General features: G+C 67.1%; 11 protein-coding genes across 11 annotated transcripts; 6 read left to right on the plus strand and 5 right to left on the minus strand.

Annotated features, from left to right (window-relative positions):
* Positions 1–173: 173 nt before the first annotated feature.
* Positions 174–1,322, plus strand: RHOBADRAFT_17756 (uncharacterized protein; the record flags this gene model as incomplete). Its single annotated transcript, XM_018412387.1, has 3 exons — positions 174–275; positions 398–922; positions 1,137–1,322. Coding segments are annotated over 3 exons (813 nt in total), but the record flags the coding sequence as incomplete, so codon positions are not given.
* Positions 1,323–1,969: 647 nt separating this feature from the next.
* On the plus strand, positions 1,970–3,641 carry RHOBADRAFT_38935 (uncharacterized protein; the record flags this gene model as incomplete). The annotated part of the gene is made up of 5 exons (XM_018413580.1): positions 1,970–2,455; positions 2,530–2,612; positions 2,686–3,310; positions 3,384–3,449; positions 3,533–3,641. The coding sequence occupies 5 exons, from the start codon at positions 1,970–1,972 to the stop codon at positions 3,590–3,592; spliced, it is 1,320 nt and encodes a 439-aa protein (XP_018268870.1). The 3' UTR covers positions 3,593–3,641.
* Positions 3,642–3,926: 285 nt separating this feature from the next.
* RHOBADRAFT_55500 (uncharacterized protein) lies at positions 3,927–5,012 on the plus strand (the record flags this gene model as incomplete). The annotated part of the gene is made up of 2 exons (XM_018417878.1): positions 3,927–4,393; positions 4,508–5,012. Coding segments are annotated over 2 exons (971 nt in total), but the record flags the coding sequence as incomplete, so codon positions are not given.
* A 101-nt stretch (positions 5,013–5,113) lies between these two features.
* On the minus strand, positions 5,114–6,716 carry RHOBADRAFT_55501 (uncharacterized protein; the record flags this gene model as incomplete). Its single annotated transcript, XM_018417879.1, has 7 exons — positions 5,114–5,463; positions 5,579–5,718; positions 5,789–5,969; positions 6,039–6,119; positions 6,197–6,317; positions 6,401–6,568; positions 6,681–6,716. The coding sequence occupies 7 exons, from the start codon at positions 6,714–6,716 to the stop codon at positions 5,114–5,116; spliced, it is 1,077 nt and encodes a 358-aa protein (XP_018268872.1).
* A 413-nt stretch (positions 6,717–7,129) lies between these two features.
* Positions 7,130–8,473, minus strand: RHOBADRAFT_48844 (uncharacterized protein). Its single transcript, XM_018415195.1, has 5 exons — positions 8,225–8,473; positions 7,805–8,140; positions 7,567–7,726; positions 7,252–7,490; positions 7,130–7,169 (listed from the first exon to the last, which is right to left on the minus strand). The coding sequence occupies exons 1-4, from the start codon at positions 8,342–8,344 to the stop codon at positions 7,270–7,272; spliced, it is 837 nt and encodes a 278-aa protein (XP_018268873.1). The 5' UTR covers positions 8,345–8,473; the 3' UTR covers positions 7,130–7,169; positions 7,252–7,269.
* A 132-nt stretch (positions 8,474–8,605) lies between these two features.
* RHOBADRAFT_55503 (uncharacterized protein) lies at positions 8,606–9,891 on the minus strand (the record flags this gene model as incomplete). The annotated part of the gene is made up of 6 exons (XM_018417880.1): positions 8,606–8,719; positions 8,794–8,873; positions 8,945–9,071; positions 9,145–9,272; positions 9,346–9,439; positions 9,634–9,891. The coding sequence occupies 6 exons, from the start codon at positions 9,889–9,891 to the stop codon at positions 8,648–8,650; spliced, it is 759 nt and encodes a 252-aa protein (XP_018268874.1). The 3' UTR covers positions 8,606–8,647.
* Positions 9,892–10,210: 319 nt separating this feature from the next.
* RHOBADRAFT_48845 (uncharacterized protein) lies at positions 10,211–12,530 on the minus strand (the record flags this gene model as incomplete). Its single annotated transcript, XM_018415196.1, has 9 exons — positions 10,211–10,485; positions 10,558–10,640; positions 10,706–10,958; positions 11,027–11,168; positions 11,240–11,577; positions 11,691–11,767; positions 11,839–11,936; positions 12,008–12,310; positions 12,421–12,530. 9 exons carry the CDS (start codon positions 12,528–12,530, stop codon positions 10,249–10,251), a joined length of 1,641 nt encoding a protein of 546 aa, XP_018268875.1. The 3' UTR covers positions 10,211–10,248.
* A 1,567-nt stretch (positions 12,531–14,097) lies between these two features.
* RHOBADRAFT_7487 (uncharacterized protein) lies at positions 14,098–15,131 on the plus strand (the record flags this gene model as incomplete). Its single annotated transcript, XM_018419189.1, has 2 exons — positions 14,098–14,796; positions 14,868–15,131. Coding segments are annotated over 2 exons (963 nt in total), but the record flags the coding sequence as incomplete, so codon positions are not given.
* A 560-nt stretch (positions 15,132–15,691) lies between these two features.
* RHOBADRAFT_46418 (uncharacterized protein) lies at positions 15,692–17,522 on the minus strand (the record flags this gene model as incomplete). Its single annotated transcript, XM_018414785.1, has 4 exons — positions 15,692–15,908; positions 15,977–16,067; positions 16,148–17,402; positions 17,472–17,522. 4 exons carry the CDS (start codon positions 17,520–17,522, stop codon positions 15,692–15,694), a joined length of 1,614 nt encoding a protein of 537 aa, XP_018268877.1.
* A 362-nt stretch (positions 17,523–17,884) lies between these two features.
* RHOBADRAFT_55507 (uncharacterized protein) lies at positions 17,885–20,348 on the plus strand (the record flags this gene model as incomplete). Its single annotated transcript, XM_018417881.1, has 8 exons — positions 17,885–18,308; positions 18,371–18,730; positions 18,804–19,133; positions 19,214–19,269; positions 19,345–19,525; positions 19,646–19,675; positions 19,763–19,962; positions 20,330–20,348. Exons 1-8 carry the CDS (start codon positions 17,952–17,954, stop codon positions 20,346–20,348), a joined length of 1,533 nt encoding a protein of 510 aa, XP_018268878.1. The 5' UTR covers positions 17,885–17,951.
* A 58-nt stretch (positions 20,349–20,406) lies between these two features.
* Positions 20,407–22,684, plus strand: RHOBADRAFT_48848 (uncharacterized protein; the record flags this gene model as incomplete). Its single annotated transcript, XM_018415197.1, has 9 exons — positions 20,407–20,516; positions 20,625–20,927; positions 20,991–21,088; positions 21,158–21,234; positions 21,347–21,684; positions 21,760–21,901; positions 21,967–22,219; positions 22,285–22,367; positions 22,442–22,684. The coding sequence occupies 9 exons, from the start codon at positions 20,407–20,409 to the stop codon at positions 22,682–22,684; spliced, it is 1,647 nt and encodes a 548-aa protein (XP_018268879.1).
* Between the last annotated feature and the right edge of the window lie 41 nt (positions 22,685–22,725).

The following is a 22,725-nucleotide window of genomic DNA, read 5'->3' on the forward strand; positions in this document are numbered from 1 at the left end:
TGGGGCCCCCACCGACCACACGGGACCAAGGCCCAAAACGCTCGTGATGCCTCAACTCGAATGACGACGTGGGGAGGCGCGATTTCAAAGGGGCGGAGGCGAGAAAGCGAGGGCTGGCGACATCGCGCGCTCTGGCCTAGCACGGCGGCGCCGACTCCAAGCAGAAGGTCGACTGGGGCAAGGTCGGCGTCAATGTCGGCGTCGGCGTCGCGGGCGCCATCGGGCTCAACTTGATCCTCAACCGCGAGACGTCGCCCCTCCAGGCCCACGAGTGGGTGCGTCGGCTCGTTTCCCTCACGTCCTCTCGTCGAGCGCATGTGCTCCTTTGTTCCTGGATGGAGCTCATGGACTCTAGGGGTAGTATACAACAGCTGACTCACGAATTCCCCGCCTGCAGGAGTACCTCCGCTCGACGTTCAAGTACACCGGCCTCGGACTCGCCATCACGGCCGGCGCGGCCACGCTCGCGTTCAAGAACGGCCTCACGTACCGCATAATGGCGCTTAACCCATGGCTAGTGATGGGCGGCTCGTTGGTCCTGTCGATCGGCTCGATGTACGGCGTGTACGCGACCGCGCCCGACTCGCCGGCCCACTACCTCTCGTGGGGCATCTTTTCCGCCGCACAGGGCCTCACGCTCTCGCCCATGTTCTTCATCGCGCCTGCGATCCTCGGGCGCGCGGGTCTGTACACGCTCGGCGCGACGGCGGGCATCGCCTACGTCGGGTCGACGGCCAAGTCGGACGAGTACCTGTGGATGGGTGGGCCCCTCCTCGCGGGCCTCGGCGTCCTGATCGCGTCGAGCCTCGCGCCCATGATCATGCCCAACATGGCCCTCAGGACGCTCACCGTCCTCGAGAGCGTCGGCGCGTACGGTGGCGTCGCCGTCTTCTCGGGCATGCTCCTCTTCCGCACGAACCAGGTGCGCCCCGTCCTGTCTCTTCTCTCTCGTACCCTCTCGTTGTCATCGAGCTCAGTCAGCTGACCTACTCTTGCCCACGCCGCCCTTCATCCTTCCTTCCCTCCTCGCCGTCCTCCCTCGTCCCGTCGTCTCTCCTCCTCCCCCGTCTCTCCTCACGTTGAACCCTCCTCTCTCCACCCTCGGCCCTCGTACCTCCTTTGACCGACCCGCACAGATCAAGGGCCACGCCAACCTCGCTCAGCGCGGCGCCATCCCGAATGACCCGATCCGCGAGTCGGTCGGGCTCATCCTCAGCGTCATCAACCTGTTCACGTCCATCGTCCGGTACGTCCCTCGCGTCTCTCTCTCTCTCTCTCTCTCTCTCTCTCTCACTCTCTATCGTCAAGAAGGCACACGATGACTGACTCGTGGCGTCGTCCCGCAGCGTCATGCTCCTCCAGCAGGGCAACCGCCGTCGCTGAGCGGCACCTGCGCAACTTTGGAGGAGGGTCGCCCTGTAGCTTGTTGATATCACCCGCACACATCTCTCTGGACTGGAATCGTCGGTTCCTGTAGCTTGACCATCGAGAGCTTTGCGCGAGAGCGGGAGAGTCCAACGGAGGCACGTGCCGCGCGTAAGCCCTTGCTCCTCCTCGCCCCGCCGTCTCCCGCCAGACCGCCCGAGAGCAGCACCGGCAGCTGCTCAGCCGCTCGCGAGCAGCTCTTCTGCTCGACTACACGCCCGCGCGGCCGCTGCCCGCCTCTCATCGCCTCCAGCTCCGCCTCATCGTTCGATTCGCCGCGACCCGCTCGAGCACCTCGGCACCGTCGCCAGGACACAAGAGCAGCGCGAGAGCTCGCCAGAAGCTTCACGACACGCACCGGTGCGCGCGCAGTCCTCGCCACGATCGAGCGGGTCGCCCTCGACCCCCCCTCTCGAGCCGGCACCGCTCGCTCGTTGTCGTCGAACCGGCGCGCCCTGACACGCTTTGCCTGGCCCCGCAGCACTCGATCCGCATGCGCTACGCCGACGCAGAGCACCCGAATCCTCCCTCGAGCTCGTCAGCCATGCCCTCCCCCCCTCCTCCTCCACGCCCGACCACCGCGCCGCCCGAGTCGTACGCCGTCATCGGCGGCGAAGGTTTCGTCGGCGGCGCCCTCGTCTCGGCGCTCCTCGGCCTCCACGGGCCCTCGCGCGTCGCCTCTCTCGGCCCAACGCAGCGGCGCCACTCGCCCTCGACCTACCGCTTCTTCCACACCGACATCACGTCGCCGTCGAGCATCGCGCGCGCGCTGCGCGACTCGGGCGCGACGACCGTGTTTCACACGGCGAGCCCGCACGCCCAGGCGACGAGCGCCGTGTGGCGCGCCGTCAACGTCGACGGGACGCGGTGCGTCGTCGAGGCGTGCCGCGCCGCGCCGGGCGTCACAAAGCTCGTCTTGACGAGCTCGATGACGGTCGTGTACGAGCGAGGGGTCGCACTGAGGAATGTCGACGAGCGCATGCCGGGCATCGAGGGCGACGAGGAGGTGGCGACGTACGCGGGCACCAAGGTGCGCCTTTCTCTCTCTCGCTCTCTCTCTCTTTTTCCTGCCGCCTAACTGACTCGGTCCTCGTCGTACCGCAGGCCAAGGCCGAGCAACTCGTGCTCGAGGCCAACGGCAAGGACGGCCTGTTGACGTGCGCGCTACGACTCGGCGGCATCATCGGGTGCGTCCCTCTCTCTCTCTCTCTTTCCTCCTCGAGGCTCGGACCTGACCCTCGCTCGCTCACCTCCCTGCAGGCCCGGCGACCGACAAGTGCTCCCCGGGTGGATCAACGTCTACAAGGCGGGCCAGCACGTGTTCCAGATGGGCGACAACCTGCACCTGTTCGACTTTGTCACGCTCAAGAACGTCGTGCACGCGCACCTGCTCGCCGCCGACAAGCTCGGCGCGCCACCGCTCGACCCTGCGCAGCTCGAGACGCGCCTGCCGCCCGTCGCGGCGACCGTCGGCCGGCGACAGCTCCCGACGTCGCGCCACCCGGACGCCGTCGACCCGCTCGACCCGCCCGAGTACGACGAGCCGCCGCTGCCCGCGGCGCGCAACCGGTGGAACCAGTTCTACGCCCCGTCGTGCGTCTCGCCCGAGGAGGGGCTGCTGTCGGTCGCCGGGCAGGCGCTCACGATCACCAACGGCGAGCCCGTGCCCTTGTGGTCGCTCGGGCGCGCCATCTGGCACGCGTACGACCCGGCACAGCGGTACCGGTCGTGGCTCCCGCTCGTCTTTCCCGGCGCGGTCGGCATGCTGTACGCCGCTGGGTGCGAGTGGGTCGGGTGGGCGAGGGGCAAGCGGCCCGAGGAGTGCGGCGTCAACCGGGCCTACATGGCCTACGTCCTCGACGACATGTACTTTGACATTGAGCGGGTGCGTCTCCCTTTTCTCTCCCTCTCTCTCTCTCTTGGGCTGCAGCGGGGACTGACTCGCGGACCGCACACAGGCACGGCGACTGCTCGGGTACGAGCCGGTCGAGAGCCTCGAGGAGGGCATCCGCTCGGGCGTCGAGGTCCGTCTCTCGTCCGCTCGCCTCTCTCTCTCTCTCGTCCGTCTGCGGCCCCTCACTGACTCTCGCATTCGCCTCGCTCGCAGTGGTACAAGGCGGACGAGGAGCGGCAGAGGGAGCAGAGCCGGAACAAGGCCCGGCAATGAAGTGCAGTGCCTCTCGCGAGCGTTATCGTCGGGCGCGCTCATTTCGCCCAGTTCGCTCGCTCGCCGGTCCGTCGGCCGTCCGTCGAGAGCTCCTCTGTCGCGGCGAGCAAGGTGTGCCCCTGCGCACCGAGAGAAGCTTGCCCCTGTACGTGTGCACGTGCGAGCGACGAGGGGAAAGGCGGGCGGACCTGGGGAGGTGACGCCCGTCACCGATAGGAGAACCGCGAAGATGCGGAGGGCGACGCTAGTCCGGCCGAGGGGCGACCGCTCTCACCTCGGGCTCGTCCTCCTCTCGGCGCTCTCTCTCCCTCTCTCGCCCCCCCGAGTTGCGCCCATGGCCGCCATCGTCGCCCTGAACGCGGCTGTCGCCCTCCTGCGCAGCAACGAGGGCCTGCGCGACCTGCGCAGCCCTGTGATCCCGCTCCCGGACGACCACCACGACCGGCCTCGGCGGTCGGCCTCGCTCTCGTCGACGTCGCGCTCGACCCGCTTCGCGCGCCAGCACTCGCGGTCCCGCCCGGCACCGCTCACCGAGCGCAGCCTGCGCGCGAGCCACCTCTCGTGGCTGATCCGGCTGCGCGACCTCAAGGCGCGGCTCACGGCGCTCGACGACTGCCGCGCCAAGCGCCTCGAGTCGTGCTGGGCGGGCAAGGCGACGAGGCGCCACATCCGCGCCGTGCGCAAGGCCGTCGACGAGGCAGAGTGGGTCGAGGACAAGCTGCGTCAGGCCGTCGTGTGGTGCCGCGGGGCGGGAGTGCGCAAGGCGCCCGTCACGTCGCTCCTCTCGGTCGGCCGCAACGGGTCCGTCCACTCTCTCTCTCGTTCTCCTTGTCTCCCGGCTGGACCCGAACTGACTCGGCGCCGCTGCCCTCCACCCGCTCTCCCCATCTCCCCCTCGCTACCGCACCTCGTCAGCCTCTCGGCCCGGCCCAAGCACAACGCCTTCCCTCCCACCCTCCTCGAGCTCCCCTTCCCACTCCCGCACGCCCTCGAGGCCAACATCTACTTCCTCACCGTCCCTCGCCCGCCGCCGCTCGCCCGCCACGACGCGTGGGACGCCGAGCGCGCCGCGCAGAGCCACGAGGCGCCGCCCCGGTACGACGAGGAGCTCGCCGTCGGCGAGACGGTCCTCGAGCGCGGGGGCGACCTCGATGTCGCGGTCGCGCTCCTCGAGTACGAGCGCGCGAGCCATGCGCACGACGTCGTCGACGTGTCGAGCACCCGGGCGACCGACTAGAGCGTGCTCTCGCTCCCCTTCCCCTTTACACCATAGACGTCCACCTCTTTCACGCCCGCGCTGGTTCGCTCTACCCCTCGCCCCTTTGTCGTCGTCTCCCCCAAACCCTCTCGACTCGGCGCAGTCGCTCTCTCTCTCTTGACGTACCAAATGATTCTGAAACTCATGTAGCGATAGGTATTGCACGAGCGAGAGAGAGTGTGTGTGTGAGAGAGAGGGAGGGAGCGGCGAGAGGGCAAGAAATGAGATCTAGTTGCGAGAGCATGTTGTGCGACGAGGTGCGCCTAGAAAGCGTTGTGCCTGCCGCCCTTCTCGGCGTCGACACTGCCCGGCTGCTCGTCGAACTGGACCCGGTACGGCGGGCTCGGCGTCGCAAACTGGGCCGTCGCCGGGAACCGCATCGAGCCCTGGGCCGCACCGGCGCCGGCGCCCTTGCGGCTCGCGAGCGACACGTCGTCGTCCTCGGCGTCGATGTTGACCTCCTGCCGGACCGTGACGTGCACGGGCTGTTGATGGGCAACGGTACCGGCGGCGCTCAGGCCGCCGAAGCCTTTGCGCGACTGGGACGACTCGTCGAACGCGCCCGAGCCGTGTGGGCTGCGCGCGTTGAGCGTCGCGAGGAACGAGCCGATGTCTGTGGACGAGGGCGGGGGCGGGGCGAGAGTCAGGGAGTGTGCTCGAGGAGGAGAGGGGGAGATGGCGGTCGAGGAGGAGCGGGATTGAGTGCGCGCAGAGAGACGAGGACGCACAGATCTTGGCCTCGGGCAGGCCGAAGAACGTGTAGTACGTTGAAGTTGGCCACGTTGCGTACAGGAACACGATCGCGATCTGGCAGACGGCCGACAGGAGGTTCGTCTGGGCGGCCATGAGGACGACCTTCTTGAGCGGCCTGTGGGTGCGAGAGCGTCAGTGTCCCTCGTCAGGTCTCTTCATTAGACGAGAGAATAGAGAGGGCGCACGTGCTCGTCTTGACGGCGCCGCCTGACTGCTTCTTGGGCTTGAACACGAGCCACCAGAACATGAGGACCGTGGTGGCGAGGTCGACGACGAGGACGCCAGCGAACCAGCCCCACGACTGGGTGCGGATGTCGGCGAACGCGAGGATGTTGTCCGAGTTCTGCGAGCACACGTAGCCCATCCCTGTCGAGCGGGAAGAAGGTCGGGTCAGGGTGTGCTCGACCTCGACGACTCGAGAGGTGGGCGACGCACAAAGAGCGATGCCGTAGCAGCCGAACGAGATGGCGCCGAGGAGGGCGACCGGAATCCAGTTGCGGTTCGAGACGGCGTAGACTGCGAGAGGGCGAGAGGGGGTCAGTGCGCTTCTCCTCGAACCTCGGCGGCGACGAGCGAGTGAGAGCGGGACGCACGTCTGTACAGGTAGAAGCACTGGACGGCGAGCACCGCAGTCGACATGACGAAGCAGTAGGCCGTGAGCTCGAACGGGAGCAGCGCGAGGTCTTGCGGACGAACAAAGTAGGTCACGCCCCACTGCGAAGAGGAACGAGGTGGTCAGCGCCGCTCGCCTCGCCCCGACGGCGCTCCAGGGTCCAGAGAACGCTCGCGAGACGCACCTTGTACGCCCACGACGCGTTGAACGCCGTGTCGACGAGGGCCAACGCCGTTCCGAGCGCGGCGCCGACTTGGATCCACGCCGGGTCGCGCGAGAAGCGCGCGTAGTACCGCCCGTACAGGCTGACGACGATGCCGCACGAGAAGCACGACAGGCAGGTCGCGACGATCTGTGGGCGAGGGGCGAGGGGCGAGGGGCGAGGTCGAGGTCGAAGTCGAGGAGGGGACGAAAGGAGATCGGTTCAGTCCCGATCGACAAGAGGGAGAGAGAGGGGGGCGCACGACGGCTCCGACGGTGCTGACGATGGCCGACGACATGCTCGAGCGGCGCAGAGCTGGAGGACAGAAGCGAGCGCGCGAGCCAGCTGCGGCGAGAAGCCGTCGACCGCGAGGCACGGCGCGGGCGAGCTCGAAGCGGTGCGACAAGCGCGGTCGAGATGTCGCCGAGGGCTGCGAGGGCTGACACGGGCAGCAGCCGACGCGGGGCGGACAGGGGGCGCGGACGCGAGGCCGACGCCTCGAGCGAGCGGAGACGCCGAGCCTCCGTCCGTTCGTCCTCGCGGACACGTCACTAACGAGCGCGACGCTCAGCGAGTGAGGTCGGCTCGACGAGAGCAGGAGTGGGAGCGAGAACCGCAGAAAGAGGAGAAAGCGAGAGAACAGGAGCGGTAGTCGTGAGGACGGGCCTCGACGACTCGCTCTCGCAGCGGCCCGAGCACGTGCGAGGGGCAGGCAAATGTACACGGCACTGATTGGGCACTGCTCGTCGCACTATCATGCACGAGGAGAGAGTCAGTGAGGGACGGCCCCACGAGAGAGGTCCTGGCGAGGAAGGAGAGAGGCTCGAGCGCACCTTGATCCGCCCCGTCCCTCACTTCTTCCACGCCTTGAACCGCAGCCGCACGTACATGACCGTCCACGTTCCCTCTCCCTCGCCTTGCGCCTTCATGTCGACCTCGAGGCGGCGGCACACCTCGTCGATGACGGCCTCGCGGTCGGCGGGCGAGGGGAGCGCGTCGAGGAAGGCAAACGCGAACGTCTCGAGCCAGCCGCGCAGGCCTGTCGGGAGCGCCGTCGGGCGAGGGACGAGCTCTGGCGATGGGGCGACGACGAGTAGACTGGGTCAGGTTCGTCGTGGCGGCGCAGAGAGGGTGAAAGGAGGACGCACCGCAGGTCTCGACCTTGAAGCCCTCCTTCTCGAGGATGGCGCTGTACGTCTCGGGCGTTGGGAAGAACCACGGGTCGACCTTGCTCGCGTCGATGCCGCGCTCGCCGAGCACGACGTGGAGCGTCGAACGCACGCCGACCATGTTGAGCGCGCCGCCAAACTGGAGGAAGGGTGGGGAAGCAGCACGTCAGGTTTTGACTCGATGCGGCTGCGTCAAGGCTGTGAGAGGTGGACGCACCTCGCCGACGAAGCGCCCACCGGGCTTGAGGAGGCCGTGCACGCCGCGAACGACCTTGGCCGGGTCGCGCTTCATCCAGTGCAGTGCCGCGTTGGAGAAGACGGCGTCGTACCGGCCGTCCTGCTGCAGGCCCTCAAGCTCGTGCCCGTCGCGCAGGACCCAGGTGATGGCAGCGGCGGCGGCCGGCGACGACAGGGCGGCGGCGTTGGCCTCGGCGCGGGCGAGCAGGTCGGGCGAAGCGTCGAGGCCGACGACGGAGCCACCGGGGAGGACGGGCGGCAGGACCGACTCGAGCGTGAGCTCGCCCGAGCCGCAGCCGAGGTCGAGGATGTGCTCCTGCGGGGTGTGGACAGCCGAGGGTCAGCTTCGGGCGACAAGTGGGGGCGGGACGAGGAGGAGATGGAGGACGGGGAGACGCACGCCGGGCTGAGGGCTGAGGAGGGCGATGGCCTTGTTGGTGAAGGCGGCCGAGTAGACAAAGCTGGCGTTGCTGCTGTAGCGCTCGGCGCTCCAGTTGTCGGTCCTCGTCGAGGCTGACATCGCTCGAGGCGGGAGCCTGAGGGCGAGGGCGAAGACGAGGAAAGCGGCGAGAGGGAGGGCGACAGCGAGGTCGCAGCAATTCCGTGGAGCAGCTCAGGTGCGAGGCAGCAGGGGACTCGGCTAGCCCGGCACGACGCGGCGAGGCAAGAGCAAGTCGGAAGCTGAGGCAGGCGCCCGAGGCGAGAGTCTCTCCGCTCGCTAAGTCCGCGACGACGCAAAAAAGGCACTGAAGCACGGCCTGATGATACAGTCAACAGCACAGACAAGACTACAGACCGCCCCGCCGACGCTCGGCCCCACCGCTCACTCGAGTGCCGCCGCGTCGAGCGCAACCTGGCGCGCCTCGTCGGCCGCCGTAGCGAGCCTGGGCACCTCCTGCAAGACGGCCAAGAGACGCGTGAGCTCTCGTTTGAGCAACGAGATGTGACGGCGAGGGAGAGAGAACGCACCTCGAGCAGCCGGTCGAGCGTTTGCCGCCCCTCCTCGAAGTACTGCTGCGCCTGGGCCGGCGTCGGCGCCTCCTGCGGGGCTGCGAGCGTCGCAAGACGTCAATACGGGGAGCCCGAGACATCAAGGGCGAGAGTGAAAGAGGCGACGCACCGGCTGCGACGCCGAGGCTCTTGCGCGGGCGCACTTTGGGGAGGGAGAGCTCGTCGGGGACGGGTGCGCGCGCGTCTTCGAGCTTGCCGAGGTACTCCTTGTCGAGCTCGACGACGCCTTGGACGTACTGTAGGAGGACGAAGGTGCCGTCAGTCACGTCGGCCGACCGACAAGAGGGGGCGAGGAGGGGGGGGACGCGCCTCGGCCGTTCGCGACGGAGCGTCGACCCGCTCACGGGCGTTGACCTCGCGTGCGTCGAACAGGTCGTTCTGGTACTTGAGCACACGCTGGTGCAGCTCGTCGTTGAACGGCTGCGTCTTGCCGAGCTCTGCGTGCGAGAGGCGCAAGGTCAGGTCGAGGCGACGAGTGAGGGCTGCGAGAGGGGACGGGCGGGGACGCACCGCCGCGCTTCTTCTTGCGCTCGTACTCGGCGACGGGGAGGCCGGCAATGGTGCAGTTCGACGAGATGATCGACTCGACCTTGCGGTAGAATTGCTGCGACGAGGGGGAGGGAGGGGGAGAGGGGCGAGGTCAGCGCTCGAGTCGGCAACGACCCTGCCGCGCGATGGGGCGCAACGCGCACAGGTGGCCCTGACACTCGAGATGAAGGTCCTGAGGCCGCCTGCAGGGCTCCACGAGGCCGTGACGGCGAGAGCGCTCATCATCGAACGAGGGGGAGGGGGGCTCACCTTCATGACGAGCTCCTCGACGCGCTGCTTGTCCTGGGCGGTCATCTGCCCCTGCGCAGCCTTGCCCTTGCCCTTGCCCTTGCCGCCCGCGCTCGCCCCGCACCGCTCGTCGACCCGCCGCACGAGGTCGGCCCTCCATCGCTCGAGGACGGCGCGCAGCTCGTCCTCGGTGTCGAACGCGAGCGGCGGGATCTCCTCCTCGGTGTCGTCGATGGTGCGCAGGGCGGCGGGGGCAGATGTGCTGGCCTGGGCGGGCATGGCGGGTGCGTGACGAGGCCGGTTGTTGTTGTTGGTGCGAGGAGGGGAGGCGCGTCTGGACGCGAAGCCGACTCTCGAGCGGGGCGAGCGGCAGCGACGACGACAGGCTTGGCTCGACAGATGGCTCTCTAGAACAGGCTCCAGGCTGCTCTCGCTCCGCGCGACCCGAGCCCCGCCAGGTTCGCGCTCCTCAACCTCTCGCTCTCTCGGCACGGCTCGCGAGGCAAGGTGGAGATGGTCCGATAGAACAATGCAGCGTGCGACTATAGAACGACCGATGGGAGAGACAGAGAGAGAACCAGTACAACCCGGAAGAGAGAGAGAGACAGCGAGGTGCGCTCCGACCGCCTCTTCCTCCTAGACGCGCTCCTTGACGTCCTCGACCTCCTCGATGCTCGAGCCCGCCTGCGGCTTGAGGTACGACGGCCCACGCTCGGCGCCGAGCTCGTGCTCGCGCTGGAGCTCGGCCATGACGATCTGGTTGGCGCGCCACACGTTCTTCTGGGCAAAGAGGCGGTCCATCTCCTCGAGCGGGATGTTGCGCGTCTCGGGGAGGAGGAGGCAGATGTAGGGGATCGACGCGAGCTGCATGAGCTGTGGGTGCATGTCTTTCGAGTTAGTGAGAGGGCTCGAGGGGAAGGAGAGAGAGAGAGCGAGAGGACGCACGCAGAAGAAGAGGTAGACGCCCCAGCCGCCGGCGCCCATGCGCAGGAACATGGTCGGCGTCGCGCGCGAGATGACAAAGTTCCCTGTGGAAGGAGACACGAGTCAGTCGGAGGTCTCTTGAGAGAGAGAGAGAGGGAGCGAGACGCACAAAGCCAGTTCGAGGTGGCAGCGAGGCACTGAGTGACCTGGCGGACCGTACCCGGGAACGACTCCGAGTTGACGACCCACGGCGTTCCGTTCCACGATGCAGCGTAGAAGGCCGTCCACAGGTAGAAGAAGAACATGGCCGCCTTGCCAGCGGCGGGCAGGTCGGTCGTCGGGTTCAGCTGCGGCTTGTCGACGTTGATGTAGATGGCGATGGCGAGCATCGACAGGGCACCGCCGAGCGAGCCGATGAGGAGCTGTACGAGAGGAGCGTCAGGTCCGGGTCGAGAAGGTCGAGAAAGAGGGAGACGAGCAGGGGACGCACGATGTTGCGGCGGCCGTATCGGTCGATGATGAAGAAGCACCAGACGAGGGCGAGCACCGTCTTGATGACACCAAACACGCCAGTCGTCAGGAGCGACGTCGAGGTGCCCGTGACGCCGATCGACTTGAAAATGGTCGGCGAGCTGTGGAAGGACAGGGGTCAGGTTCCTGCGGCCTCGAGGACGCTCTGAGAGGGGTCGAGGGAGGGACGCACTAGTAGTTGATCGCGTTGATGCCCGTGCCGTTCTGCCAGATGAACAAGGAGGATACCACTAGCATGCGGCGGAACAAGTGGCCCGTCGAGAACAGGTGGCGGATCGGCGCCCAGAAGCCAGTACCGACGGCCGTGCGGTCGTGCTCGGCCTGGATGTCGATCTCGTTGATCTCGTTGATGATGTACGGGTCCTCGGGCGACAGGTTGCGGATGAAGCACAGGTTCTTGACGGCCGCGTCGCGCTTGCCGCGCTGCATGAGCCAGCGAGGCGACTCGCGGACGAAGAAGGGGATGCCGAGGGCGAACAGGCCGCCAGGGATGAGCTGGACGGCGAAAGGCTGTAGGCGAGGCCGAGGGAGGTCGAAAGGGGGGACGAGGAGGAGAGGGGGAGAAGGTCAGCGCTCGGGCCCTCGGAACGAGCCGGCCGACGCAAAGAGAGAGAGGGACGCACAGTGAGCCACTGCGTGGTGCCGGGCGCGATGTGCTTGGTGACGCCGTAGTTGATCCAGAAGCCGACGAGGCCACCGACTGCGAGAGGAGAGGAGAGGAAGGTCAGTCACGGTCTGCGCGCACGAGGGTCGGGAGAGCAAGGGACGCACTCTGCCAGCCGATCTCGTACATGCCGACGAGCTGACCGCGAATGGCGGGAGGCGAGATCTCCGAGATGTAGAGCGGCGTGAGGTTCGAGGCGGCGCCGCTGTGAGGTAGGAGGGAGAGAGGGTCAGGGCTCGCGCTCGACTCGACTCAAGACAGGACGCCGGGACGCACATTCCGAGACCGGCGACGATGCGGCCACCGTAGATGGGGCCAAGGCCGCGAGCGCCGTCGGCGGCGAGCATGACGCCGGCGCCGAGGCAGAAGACAAGGGACGAGAAGAGGAGGCCCATCTTGCGGCCGAGGAGCTGACCGATCGGGTAACCCAGGAGGGAGCCGAAGAAGCAGCCGCCCTGGTACGTCGAGACGATGTTGGAGCTGATGGCAGCAAACTCCTTGGGCGTCTTGGTGAGGAGGCCAAACTCCTTCTTGAAGGACGGGAGCGCGATCGACGTGCCGATGAAGGCCGAGTCGTAGCTGTGGGAGAGAGCGCATGTCAGTAGGTGTGCGCCACAGGATCAAGCGAGAGATCGCGAGCGAGTCAAGTCGCCGCGAGGAGGGGAGAGGAGAGGAGGGAGAGGACGGACCCGATCATGATGGCGGCCGTCGCGGCGACGATGGCGCACGAGTACACGCGCCAGTTGTAGACCGCCTGGGGCGTCGGGCGGTCTTCGACGCGCTCAAAGAGCTTGACCATCGTGCGAGGTGAGGCGGCGGAGGCGGAGGTTGGTCGAAAGAGAGAGAGAGAGAGAGGGCAGGCGAGCTGAGGCGGGCGCGAGGGCTCGAGGCGGGTGCGGGTGCAGGGGCCGAGGGTGTGCGGAGCGCTGGAGAGAGTGCAGAGAGTGGTGCAGGAGAAGGAGAAAGAGTGAGGGAGAGCGGGGCCACCGAGATTTCGAGTGGGCGAAGGCCTCGAAGTCGGCCGCGCGCTGAGTGCCCCACGCTCAAAAGTGGAGGGGGCTCGTGGGCGTGCCTGAACTCCCGGAAGAAATCGAAGCGCGGCACTGAGAGCGCCTTTCATTCTCCCGGCGCTGCGCAGTCAGCAGTTTTGCGTTTCGTCGCACAGGCCCCGCGCAAGTGCTCATGAGCGGACCTTCTCAAGTCGCCGTCCTCGCTCGAGAGCTGCTCTTTCCGCTCGCTTTGACTCGCAAGCTGGTGCACCGCGGGTCTCCAGCAGCCGAGTACGAGCACCTTGGAGATGCGGGGCAGCGCGCGCGAGAAATCTCTCCGCCGGCACCTCTGGCGGCGGCGCTGAACTTGTTCCCGCACCGACCCTCTCTCACACTTCGCGTCCTTCTTTCTCCCTGCGCCGCTCGCCCAAAAACGGCCTCACTCGACCCGGTGATTGCGAGCAGAGCGTGGGCGGGCTCTGGCGCTCCACCTCTCGTGCTCTCGAATCGGTGCAACGGCCCCGGCGAACAGAAAGCGGCTCGCGCTGCAGCGATTTATCGGCTTCGTGGCAAATTGAGCAGGGCGGCGGCATCGGCATTCGACGAACGACATCGCACGGAGCGAGCGACAAAAGGCGACGCGGTAGACATTGCAGGAGACGGGAGATTCTGGTGAGGCGAGAGGTCGAAGCGAGGGCTTCTCGCTTCGTCTCGACGGTGTGTCTGCAGCTAGAGCGTGACAAGCCGCAGGCGAGGCTGCACTGTGAAGACGAGCACAGCCGAGCTAACTTGGCGCGGCAGCCGTGACAGCAGCAGCCGGTGTGCGCGCGAGCAAAGCCGACACCAATCTGCGCTCAGGCCGCCGGCCTCCTCGCACTTCGAACGGGCTGCGCCGCTGCGGCGGGGCGCCTCTGCAACTTCGCTGTGCTCGACGGGTTCGATCGTGCGAGTGTCGGAGCGAGCGAGCGCCGGAAAGAGGGTCCGAGCGAACCGGGCGAGAGGCGAACAGCTGAGTCGGCGGTGAAAGTTGATCCGGCGCGAGCAGCAGCTGACGCGAGCGGACGTCGGCTCGCCGCTGCTCTGAGCTCTCTACTGCTAGAGCCACCGAGGCCAGGCATGTAGCAGCAGCCTCTCTGCGCCCAGCCTCTCAGCACAACGCAAGTCCGGCTCGCTCCCTGCGCCTCCTCCCCCCTCCGACCTCGTCCCTCGTCCTCGGTCGACGCTCATCACCCAGCCAGCCCGCACACCCGCCCGCCACCAGCCAGCATGTCGGACTACTCGGGTTCCGCGCCCAACTCGCTCCCGTCGACCCCGCCTGCGCTCGCCGCACACGACGCGCTCGCCATGCCGCACCCGCCCCGGCTCCCTCCACTCGGCATCGCCTCGCTCTCGCTCGGGTCGTGCGACCACCACCCGCTCGCGCGCAAGGTCGCTGCAGCCGCCGAGCACGGCTTCACCTCGATCGAGCTGTTCGACCTCGACTGGCAGCACTTCCGCGACGCGCACGCCCGCGAGCACGGGTTCGACACGCCCTGCGTCGAGGGCGACGAGGCGAGCATCTCGGCCGCGCACGCCCTGGCGGCGATCCTGCACCGCCACGGCGTCGAGGTGAGCTGCTGGCAGCCGCTGCGCAACTTTGAGGGCTGGGTCGACGACGACGACCGGCGCGAGGCGCGCGATTACGCCCGCGGCATCCTCGACATCATGCCCATCCTCGGCACCGACCTCCTCCTGTGCTGCACGACGTCGACGCCCGCCCCGAGGACGTCGTCAAGCCTCGACCGCGCCGTCGAGGACCTGCGGTGGCTCGCCGACCTCGCCGCGACCTACTCGCCGCCGATCCGCGTCATGTACGAGGGCCTGTCGTTCGGCGCGCACCGCCAGAGCTGGCAAGACGCGTACGAGGTCGTCGAGGCCGCCGACCGCCCCAACCTGGGCCTGTGCCTCGACTCGTTCAACACGCTCGCGCTCGAGTGGGCCGACCCGTACGCCGTCGACGGTCGCCTCGGCCCGGACGTTGACGCCAAGCTCGAGCGCAACATGGACGAGCTCGTGCGCCGTGTGCCCGGGAGCAAGGTGCGCCCCTGTCTCTACCTCCTCGTCTTTCGCACGCTCAGGGGAGCTGACCCTCTCGCGCCCACCCGCAGATCTTCTTCTACCAAGTCGCCGACGGCCGCTTCATGTCGCCGCCGCTCACGCCCCCGACGGACCCCTCGATCCCGCGCATCCGCCCCTGGTCGCGCTCGCACCGCCTGTTCCCGCTCGAGCGCGCACTCGGCGCCTACCTCCCCGTCGACCGCTTCTCGGACGCCGTCGTCGCGACGGGCTACTGCGGCCCGTGGAGCCTCGAGGTGTTCAACGACAGCTTGGGCGACGCGAGGCGCGAGGTGCCGCAGGAGCATGCGGCGAGGGGCATCGCGGGCTTGAGGAGGGCGGCGCACGAGGCGTACGAGCGCGCGGCCAAGATCTGTGCGTCCGCTCTCTCTCTCTCTCTCTCTCTCTCCTCTGACTCTCTCCTCGACCACGTTGACTGACTCTCTATCTCGCTGCACGCAGAGGAATCTGGGCTCGGCATCATTCAGCATGGCATCGTCTCCCATCGTCCTGTTAGACCCTCTCGAACCCCCTTGTTGTCTTCCTCCCTCTGTGTACATCCCACCTTTCCTCGGGCCGTCCTCTCGCATTCACCCTAGTCCCCCTCGTCTCTCTCGCGCCGCTGTGTGTGCGCGGCGCCTGTGTCTGGTCTCTTTGTCGCTCTGCAACTCGTTCGCCTCGCTTGGACCCCTCTCTTCCTCCTGGCGGGTCGACCGACGACCGAGAGCGCGAGAGTCGACATGCTGGAACGAGTAAAGATGCAGAGGGGTCTACACACACAGCGAGACTGACGATGGACAAACGAGGCGAGGAACTAAAAAAGGGCGAAAAGGAGGGAAAGAACGAGGGGGGAGAGGGGAAGCGCGACGACGGGCCTCTACATCTGGCCCTCGCTCCACAGGACGGGGAGCAAGACGACGCACGCCGTCCAGAACACCTTGAAGCTCTTGACCGTGAGGGCCGGGTACTGCCTCAGGCCGGGCTTGCCGCCGTCCGGGCCCGACGCGAGGATCGGGAGCGTGAACAGGCAGTAGATCGAGTAGAAAGCGACGCGGAAAAAGTGGTAGAAGAGGCTGGCGGGCGAGGGACGTAGCCTGTGGAGGGAGAGTCGAGGGATCAGTGAGCGCTCGAAGGGAGAGAAAGAGAGAGAGAGCGGACGCACGCAGAGAGGAGGCCGACCGGGCCCTGGATGCAGTCGCCGCCGAGCTCGAAGTACTTGAAGCAGCCCGTCTTGAGCACCTCGAGGTTCTCGTCTGCAGGAGCGAGGAGTCAGGGACGAGCCCGAGAGACAAAAGGGAGAGAAAGAAGGAGAGGGAGGGAGAGAAGGACGGACCGTCGGCGCCGAAGAGCGAGTACAGGGCGAGGCTCAGGACGTTGATGCAGCTCGCGACCGCCTTGCGCTTCCAGTGCCACTCCTCGAGGCGCTCGCTGATGTCGAGCCAGTTGTCGAGCTCGACCGGCCCGCGCTCGTCGCCCTTGACGTCCGACACGGCCTTGCCGCCGCCGAGGAGCTCGGTGAGGAGGACGCAGTCGTTGAACGCGACCGTCATGCCGCCGCCCGTGAGCGGGTGCCGCATGTTGAGCGAGTCGCCGGCGAGGAACGCGCCCTGCGTGTCGCGCCCTTGCGGGTACGGCGGCAGGTACGAGTTGGGCATGGACCGCAGGCGGTACTGCTTGTCCTTGGTGAGGCTCTTGTCGAGTGCGGCGTGGAACGACGCGACGACGGTCGGCGGCAGGACGGGCGTCACGTGCTCGCGGAGCCACGCGGCGAGCTGGGCCTGCGGCGGGAGCTTGGGCCCGCGCACGTCGACGAGCATGCGCGTGTCGTGCGTCGCGAGCTGGTACACGAGGACGGGGCCGAGCGAGGGCACGCCCTCGGCGGTCGGTGCGGGCGGGTTGGCCGGGTCGGCCTTGCCGAGGATGACGTGCCCGTGGTGCGGCGCGGGCAGGTCGGCGTCTTCGAGGACGAGGCCGACAAAGTGCGAGCGCGTCGTCGGGACGACGTGCGACGGGAGGAGGGCGCGGCGGAACTTGCTCATGCACCCGTCGGCGACGATGGTGAGCTTGGCGCGGTAGTGGAGCGGCTCGGACGCGTCGTCGTCGGCGCTCGCCTTGCGCGGCGTCGCCTTGACGCCGACGATGGTGCCGGCCTCGTCCTCGAGGAGCTCGTTGACGGTCGCCTCGACGAGCGAGACACGCTCGGCGCTCTGAGCCTTGCGGCGCAGGTTCTGGATGAAGAGGCCGTGGTGGAAGCTGCGCCCCTCCTGCTTGCGGTCGGTGCCGTCGCTCCAGCGCATCGTCTTGCTCTCGTCCGGGTACGGGATGGCGACGACCTGGTCGCCCCAGAAGACCTGGTAGCCCTCGCACGGGACGGCGTCGATGCCGTCGAGCGTGTCGTCGATGCCGAGTTTCTGGAGGGCGAGGCACCCGCCGGGCTGGAGGAGCTCGCCGACGATGCGGTCGGGCTCGGACAGGTCGCGCTCGAGGAGGAGGACGGACCGGCCCGACTCGGCGAGCGAGTAGGCGAGGACCGAGCCGAGGATGCCGGCGCCGATGATGCACACGTCGTGCGGCGACGCGGCGGCGGCCTGAGGGTCGAGGAGGGGTGAGCTGCGATCGTCCTCGACGAGGGGACAGAGAGGGGAAGCGGGACGCACCTGGGCGTCTGCAGAGAGTATCCGGTTGTCGTGGGCGAGTGCGCCTGCCATCTTCACGGGCTTGAGACGAGCGAGGTGAGGACGAAGGCGGAGTCGAACGATGAGGGGCGTCGGGAGGAGCGAGAGGGCTGGCGGAGGTGCGGCGCGTCTCGCTGAGTGCGTGTGGTGTGCTGAAAGCTCGTACGACCTTGGCTGGGTCGATTCGAGATAGAGTGGGAGAGTAAGAGAGGGTTGAGCCGGGGGAGCTGCACCGCCGCTCTTCCCTCTCCTTCTCGACATCGGCGAGCGGAGTCCTTTGCAATATCAGCGGCAGTGTGAGCTTCTTGTGAACTAGTACAGCGCGTCTCGGACATCCAGAGTTGCTGCAGTCGAAGCTGTCGCTCGTTGCCACATCTTCTCGGCCCGCGGCGGCCGAGAAATCGACTGCTCGCACTCGCACAAGAGCCCAGCTGCGCTCAGCGACAGCTCGAGGGCGAGCCGATGAGCCTCGTCGACCTCCCCGCCGAGCTCGTCGCCCAAGTCGCGCGTTACCTGCCTCGTGCCGACCAAGCCCGACTCAGCCTCATCTCTCGCCTCGTGCGGCCGTCAGTCCAGCACGAGCTGTACCGCGACGTCGAGCTCGACCTCGACACGCTCTACGACGCCGACCTCGACGAGTTCCTCGCCGGCAAGTGCCGACCTCGAGCCGCCGTCGCCTCGCTCGCCGACGACCCGGTTCGCTGCGCCCTCCTCCGCCGCTTCGCCATCAAGGACCACGACTCCTGGCTCGATCCAGACGCCGTCACCAACATCGGCAAGGTCCTGCGGCAGGCGACGCTGCTCGACGAGGTGGGCATTGTGCGTCCTCCTCTCCCTCTTCCCTTTCCTGCCGACGCGAGCTGACAGGACCCCTCGTGCAGCTCCATACGGACACCTCGAACGGCGAGCACGAGGACCCGTCTACGGCGTCCAACATACAGCGCGTGTGGGACGTCCTGCCTGTCCTTCCCGCTCTTCGACGCCTCACCATCCACGTCGGCCCTGTCGCGGCTCTCAACCTCGACAAGCTCGTCCACCTGCGCCAGCTCGAGGTTGAGATCACCAACCTCGACAGTACCCGTGTCGGCGCCCTCCCGAGCAGCCTCGAGGTCCTGTCACTCGCCCAAGTCGCAGGCTTGACGACGACCTGGTTCAGCCCATCCCTGTTCTCGCACTTGCGGTCCCTGACCCTGTACCACCTCGAGGCGCCCGAGATCCGGATCGTCGAGCATGCTCTCGAGGTGCGTCCACTCGCTCCCTCTCTCTCTCGTCCGAGAAGGCGCGCAACTGACCCTGCGCGAGTCGCACCCGCAGGAGTACGCTCGATCGGCTCGACCGTCCACCCTCACGCACCTGCACCTCGACCTGCACCCGTACGAGATGGCGCCTCACGACCCTGCCGAGGATCCGGCCAACACCGCGCTCGTTATCCGGGTCCTGCGCGCGTTCAAGCCGCTTGCCGACTCGGTCGAGAAACTCGAGGTCATGACGAGCCCGCAGTACCCGTACCACGACGACTCGTCGCCCATCATCGCCGCATCCGTCATCTCCGCCCTCACGTCGAGCTTTACGCGCGTCAAGCACCTGCAGCTGTTCATGGGCGACGAGACGCACGGGTTTTTCCCCTACAAGACGCACGACCTGGTGCGCCTGTCTGTTTCTCTCTCTCCGAATGTGTCGATCTCGATCTCTGCGCACCCGCTGATAGACTGCGTTGCACACAGATGCAAGACCTGGTTCTCGGGCTCGCCCGCTGCACGCTTCTGCGTCGCCTCGACACGTGCGTCGTGTTCGCTCCTCTCCCCTCGCGTCCGTCCTAGCTCGACGAGCGGCCTGACGTCCTCTTCTCTTGCAGCAACGTCTTCCGCCCCACTCGCGCGACACGCCGACTCGATTGGGACACCGGCGACGACGTGTGGCAGTCCGCCTTCGAGGAGGCTGTCTGGCTCTCGGCGAGCCACTACTTTGACCGACTGCCGACGCTCGACGCCGCCATTGTCTCGCCAGACGAGTGCTACCTGAGCCGCAAGGCATTTGTGCGCCCGGCCGACGGCGTCGGCGCGCCCAGGTTGGTGGACGAGATGGACCTGCCGAGGGTCGTAGCCTGACGGGCTGAAACGCGTCTCGTTGGCCCCTCGTTCGTCGTCGTCGAGCAGTCGCGCACAGGGTTCTACGGCGAGTCGGACGTACGGCGAGCGGGCGCGTCGCCGAGCGCTCTTGAGGGGTTTCTCGTCCCGCCTCGCGCGGCCCGTGCGCTCATCTCGCTCGCGCAGGTCCTCGTCAACTTTCAGCGCCGCGACGAGGTCATCGGCTTCGAGTTCTGCGCGTCGTCCAGATCCCGTCGAGGCGCACGCGAGGCCCAGTCGGCCGTCACGAGCGCGCAAGAGCGTCGATTTCGAGGGCGATCGTCCATCGGCGCGCAGGAGGCCGGCTTGTCGACGGCCAAGGCGCGCTCAACACGTCGGCTCTCAATGTGCGTCCTCGAGTCCTCGTTCACGCTCGCGTGCGGCGCAGAGCGTTCTTGTGCGTCGACGTCGGCCTGACCTGTTTTGCGCCCCCACTTGGGAAGGCGGTCGACGAGCGAGCGAGCGACAAAGGCTGGGCCGGCGGTCTACTTTCTTCCGTGCGTCGAGCGCTGCTCTCTCTCGTCCTCTCTCGTGCGCGGAGGACCACGACGGTGCCTGAGCGCCCAGAGGTGCCCCAAGTTCTTTCACCCGCAGCGTTGACCTCCCTCTCGCTCCCACAGCTCTTTCCCCTCTCCCTTCCTCTATCACTCCTCGCCCCACCTCTCGACCTCCCACACCGCCCCACCACTCGCGCCTCGACCCCCTCGACTCGAGCGCCTCGACCTCGTCTTAGCGCCCTCGCGACCTCGCCGACCTCCTCGTCAACCTCTCTCTCTCTCTCACCTCGCACCATGGTCAAGCTCTTTGAGCGCGTCGAGGACCGCCCGACGCCCCAGGCGGTCTACAACTGGCGCGTGTACTCGTGCGCCATCGTCGCCGCGACGGCCGCCATCATGATCGGGTCCGTCCTCTCCCTCCTCCCTCCCTCCTCTCGCGTCGACTTGACTCGCTCGCGATCTCTCGCTTGTTCATGCGGCGCACACACACTGACATGCGCTCTCTCACACAGCTACGACTCGGCGTTCATCGGCACGTCGATCGCGCTCCCGTCGTTCAAGAAGGAGTTTGGCCTGCTCACCAAGACGCCCAAGGAGTTTGCTGCCATCAGCTCCAACATCGTCTCGACCTACCAGGGCGGCTGCTTCTTCGGGTCCCTCCTTGGTTACCCGCTCGGGCAGCTCCTCGGCCGCAAGAGGGGCCTCCTCGCCTCGGCGCTTGTCTTCTGCCTCGGCGCCGGCGTCATGCTCGCCGCCGACGGCGCCCGCGGTCTCGGGCCAATCCTCGGCGGTCGCATCGTTGCAGGTCTCGGAATGTGCGTCCCTGCGTCCTGTCTTGAGTCGAGTCGAGCGCGAGCACTGACCCTCTCTCCTCGCAGCGGCGCCGCCTCGAACCTCACGCCGCTCTACATCTCGGAGATCTCGCCTCCCGCCATTCGTGGTCAGCTCGTCGGCATGTACGAGATCGGCTGGCAGAGTGCGTCCCTCGCTCTCTCGCCCCTCGTGCGCGCGGACCGTGACTGACCTTCCTCCTCTCCTCTCGCAGTCGGTGGCCTCGTCGGCTTCTGGATCAACTACGGCGTCACCAAGCACATCGCGCCCGGCACCACGCAGTGGCTCACTGTGCGTCCCTCTCTCTCTTTGCGTCGGCCGGCTCGTTCCGAGGGCCCGAGCGCTGACCTTCTCCCCCTCTCCTCCTCGTCCCCCTTTCGACTTCCCTTGGCCTCGCCTACAGCCTTTCGCCGTCCAGCTCATCCCTGGCGGCCTGTTCGCCATCGGCGTCCCCTTCTTCATCCGCGAGTCGCCTCGCTGGCTCATGCAGCGCGGCAAGCGCGACGCCGCCGTCAAGAACCTGTGCTTCATCCGCAACTTGTCGCCCGAGGACCCGTACATCATCAACGAGATCAACGAGATCGACATCCAGGCCGAGCACGACCGCACGGCGGTCGGTACCGGGTTCTGGGCGCCGATCCGCCACCTGTTCTCGACCGGCCACTTGTTCCGCCGCATGCTAGTGGTATCTTCTTTGTTCATCTGGCAGAACGGCACGGGCATCAACGCGATCAACTACTAGTGCGTCCCTCCCTCAACCCGTCTCGGAGCGTCCCTCGAGGCTGCAGGAACCTGACCCTTCTCCTCCTCCCTCAGCTCGCCGACCATTTTCAAGTCGATCGGCGTCACGGGCACCTCGACGTCGCTCCTGACGACTGGCGTGTTTGGTGTCATCAAGACGGTGCTCGCCCTCGTCTGGTGCTTCTTCATCATCGACCGATACGGCCGCCGCAACATCGTACGTCCCCCTCTTTCTCGACCTTCTCGACCCGGACCTGACGCTCCTCCCTCTGTCTCGTACAGCTCCTCATCGGTTCGCTCGGTGGTGCTCTGTCGATGCTCGCCATCGCCATCTACATCAACGTCGACAAGCCGCAGCTGAACCCGACGACCGACCTGCCCGCCGCCGGCAAGGCGGCCATGTTCTTCTTCTACCTCTGGACGGCCTTCTACGCTGCATCGTGGAACGGAACGCCGTGGGTCGTCAACTCGGAGTCGTTCCCGGGTACGGTCCGCCAGGTCACTCAGTGCCTCGCTGCCACCTCGAACTGGCTTTGTGCGTCTCGCTCCCTCTCTCTCTCTCTCAAGAGACCTCCGACTGACTCGTGTCTCCTTCCACAGGGAACTTTGTCATCTCGCGCGCGACGCCGACCATGTTCCTGCGCATGGGCGCCGGCGGCTGGGGCGTCTACCTCTTCTTCTGCGTGCGTCCTCTCGTTTGCTCTCTCTCTCCTTCCCCTCGAGCCCCGAAACTGACTCAAAAGACATGCACCCACAGCTCATGCAGCTCGCGTCGATCCCCTACATCTGCCTCCTCCTCCCCGAGACGCGCAACATCCCGCTCGAGGAGATGGACCGCCTCTTTGCCCAGAAGAACGTGTGGCGCGCCAACCAGATCGTCATGGCCGAGCTCCAGCGCGAGCACGAGCTCGGCGCCGAGCGCGGCGTCGCCTACCTCAAGCCGCAGGCCGGCAGCGAGGAGCGGATCGAGAACGCCTCGAGCGACGACGAGAAGGTCTGAGCGGCGGGTGCGGTCGGGCCTTGCGGTTCTTCTCGGTCTCT

Source organism: Rhodotorula graminis (genome assembly GCF_001329695.1).
Source record: "Rhodotorula graminis WP1 unplaced genomic scaffold RHOBAscaffold_13, whole genome shotgun sequence".
NCBI lineage: Eukaryota > Fungi > Basidiomycota > Microbotryomycetes > Sporidiobolales > Sporidiobolaceae > Rhodotorula > Rhodotorula graminis.

Coding starts and splice junctions, on each gene's coding strand:
- RHOBADRAFT_48844 (XM_018415195.1), bottom strand. CDS start 8,344: ATGTCAGCCTCGACGAGGACCGACAACTGGAGCGCCGAGCGCTACAGC. Junction 7,727..7,804: donor GTGGGCGCTTCGTCGGCGAG/GTGCGTCCACCT, acceptor CCCTTCCTCCAG/TTTGGCGGCGCGCTCAACAT. Junction 7,491..7,566: donor CTTCAAGGTCGAGACCTGCG/GTGCGTCCTCCT, acceptor CCCCATCGCCAG/AGCTCGTCCCTCGCCCGACG.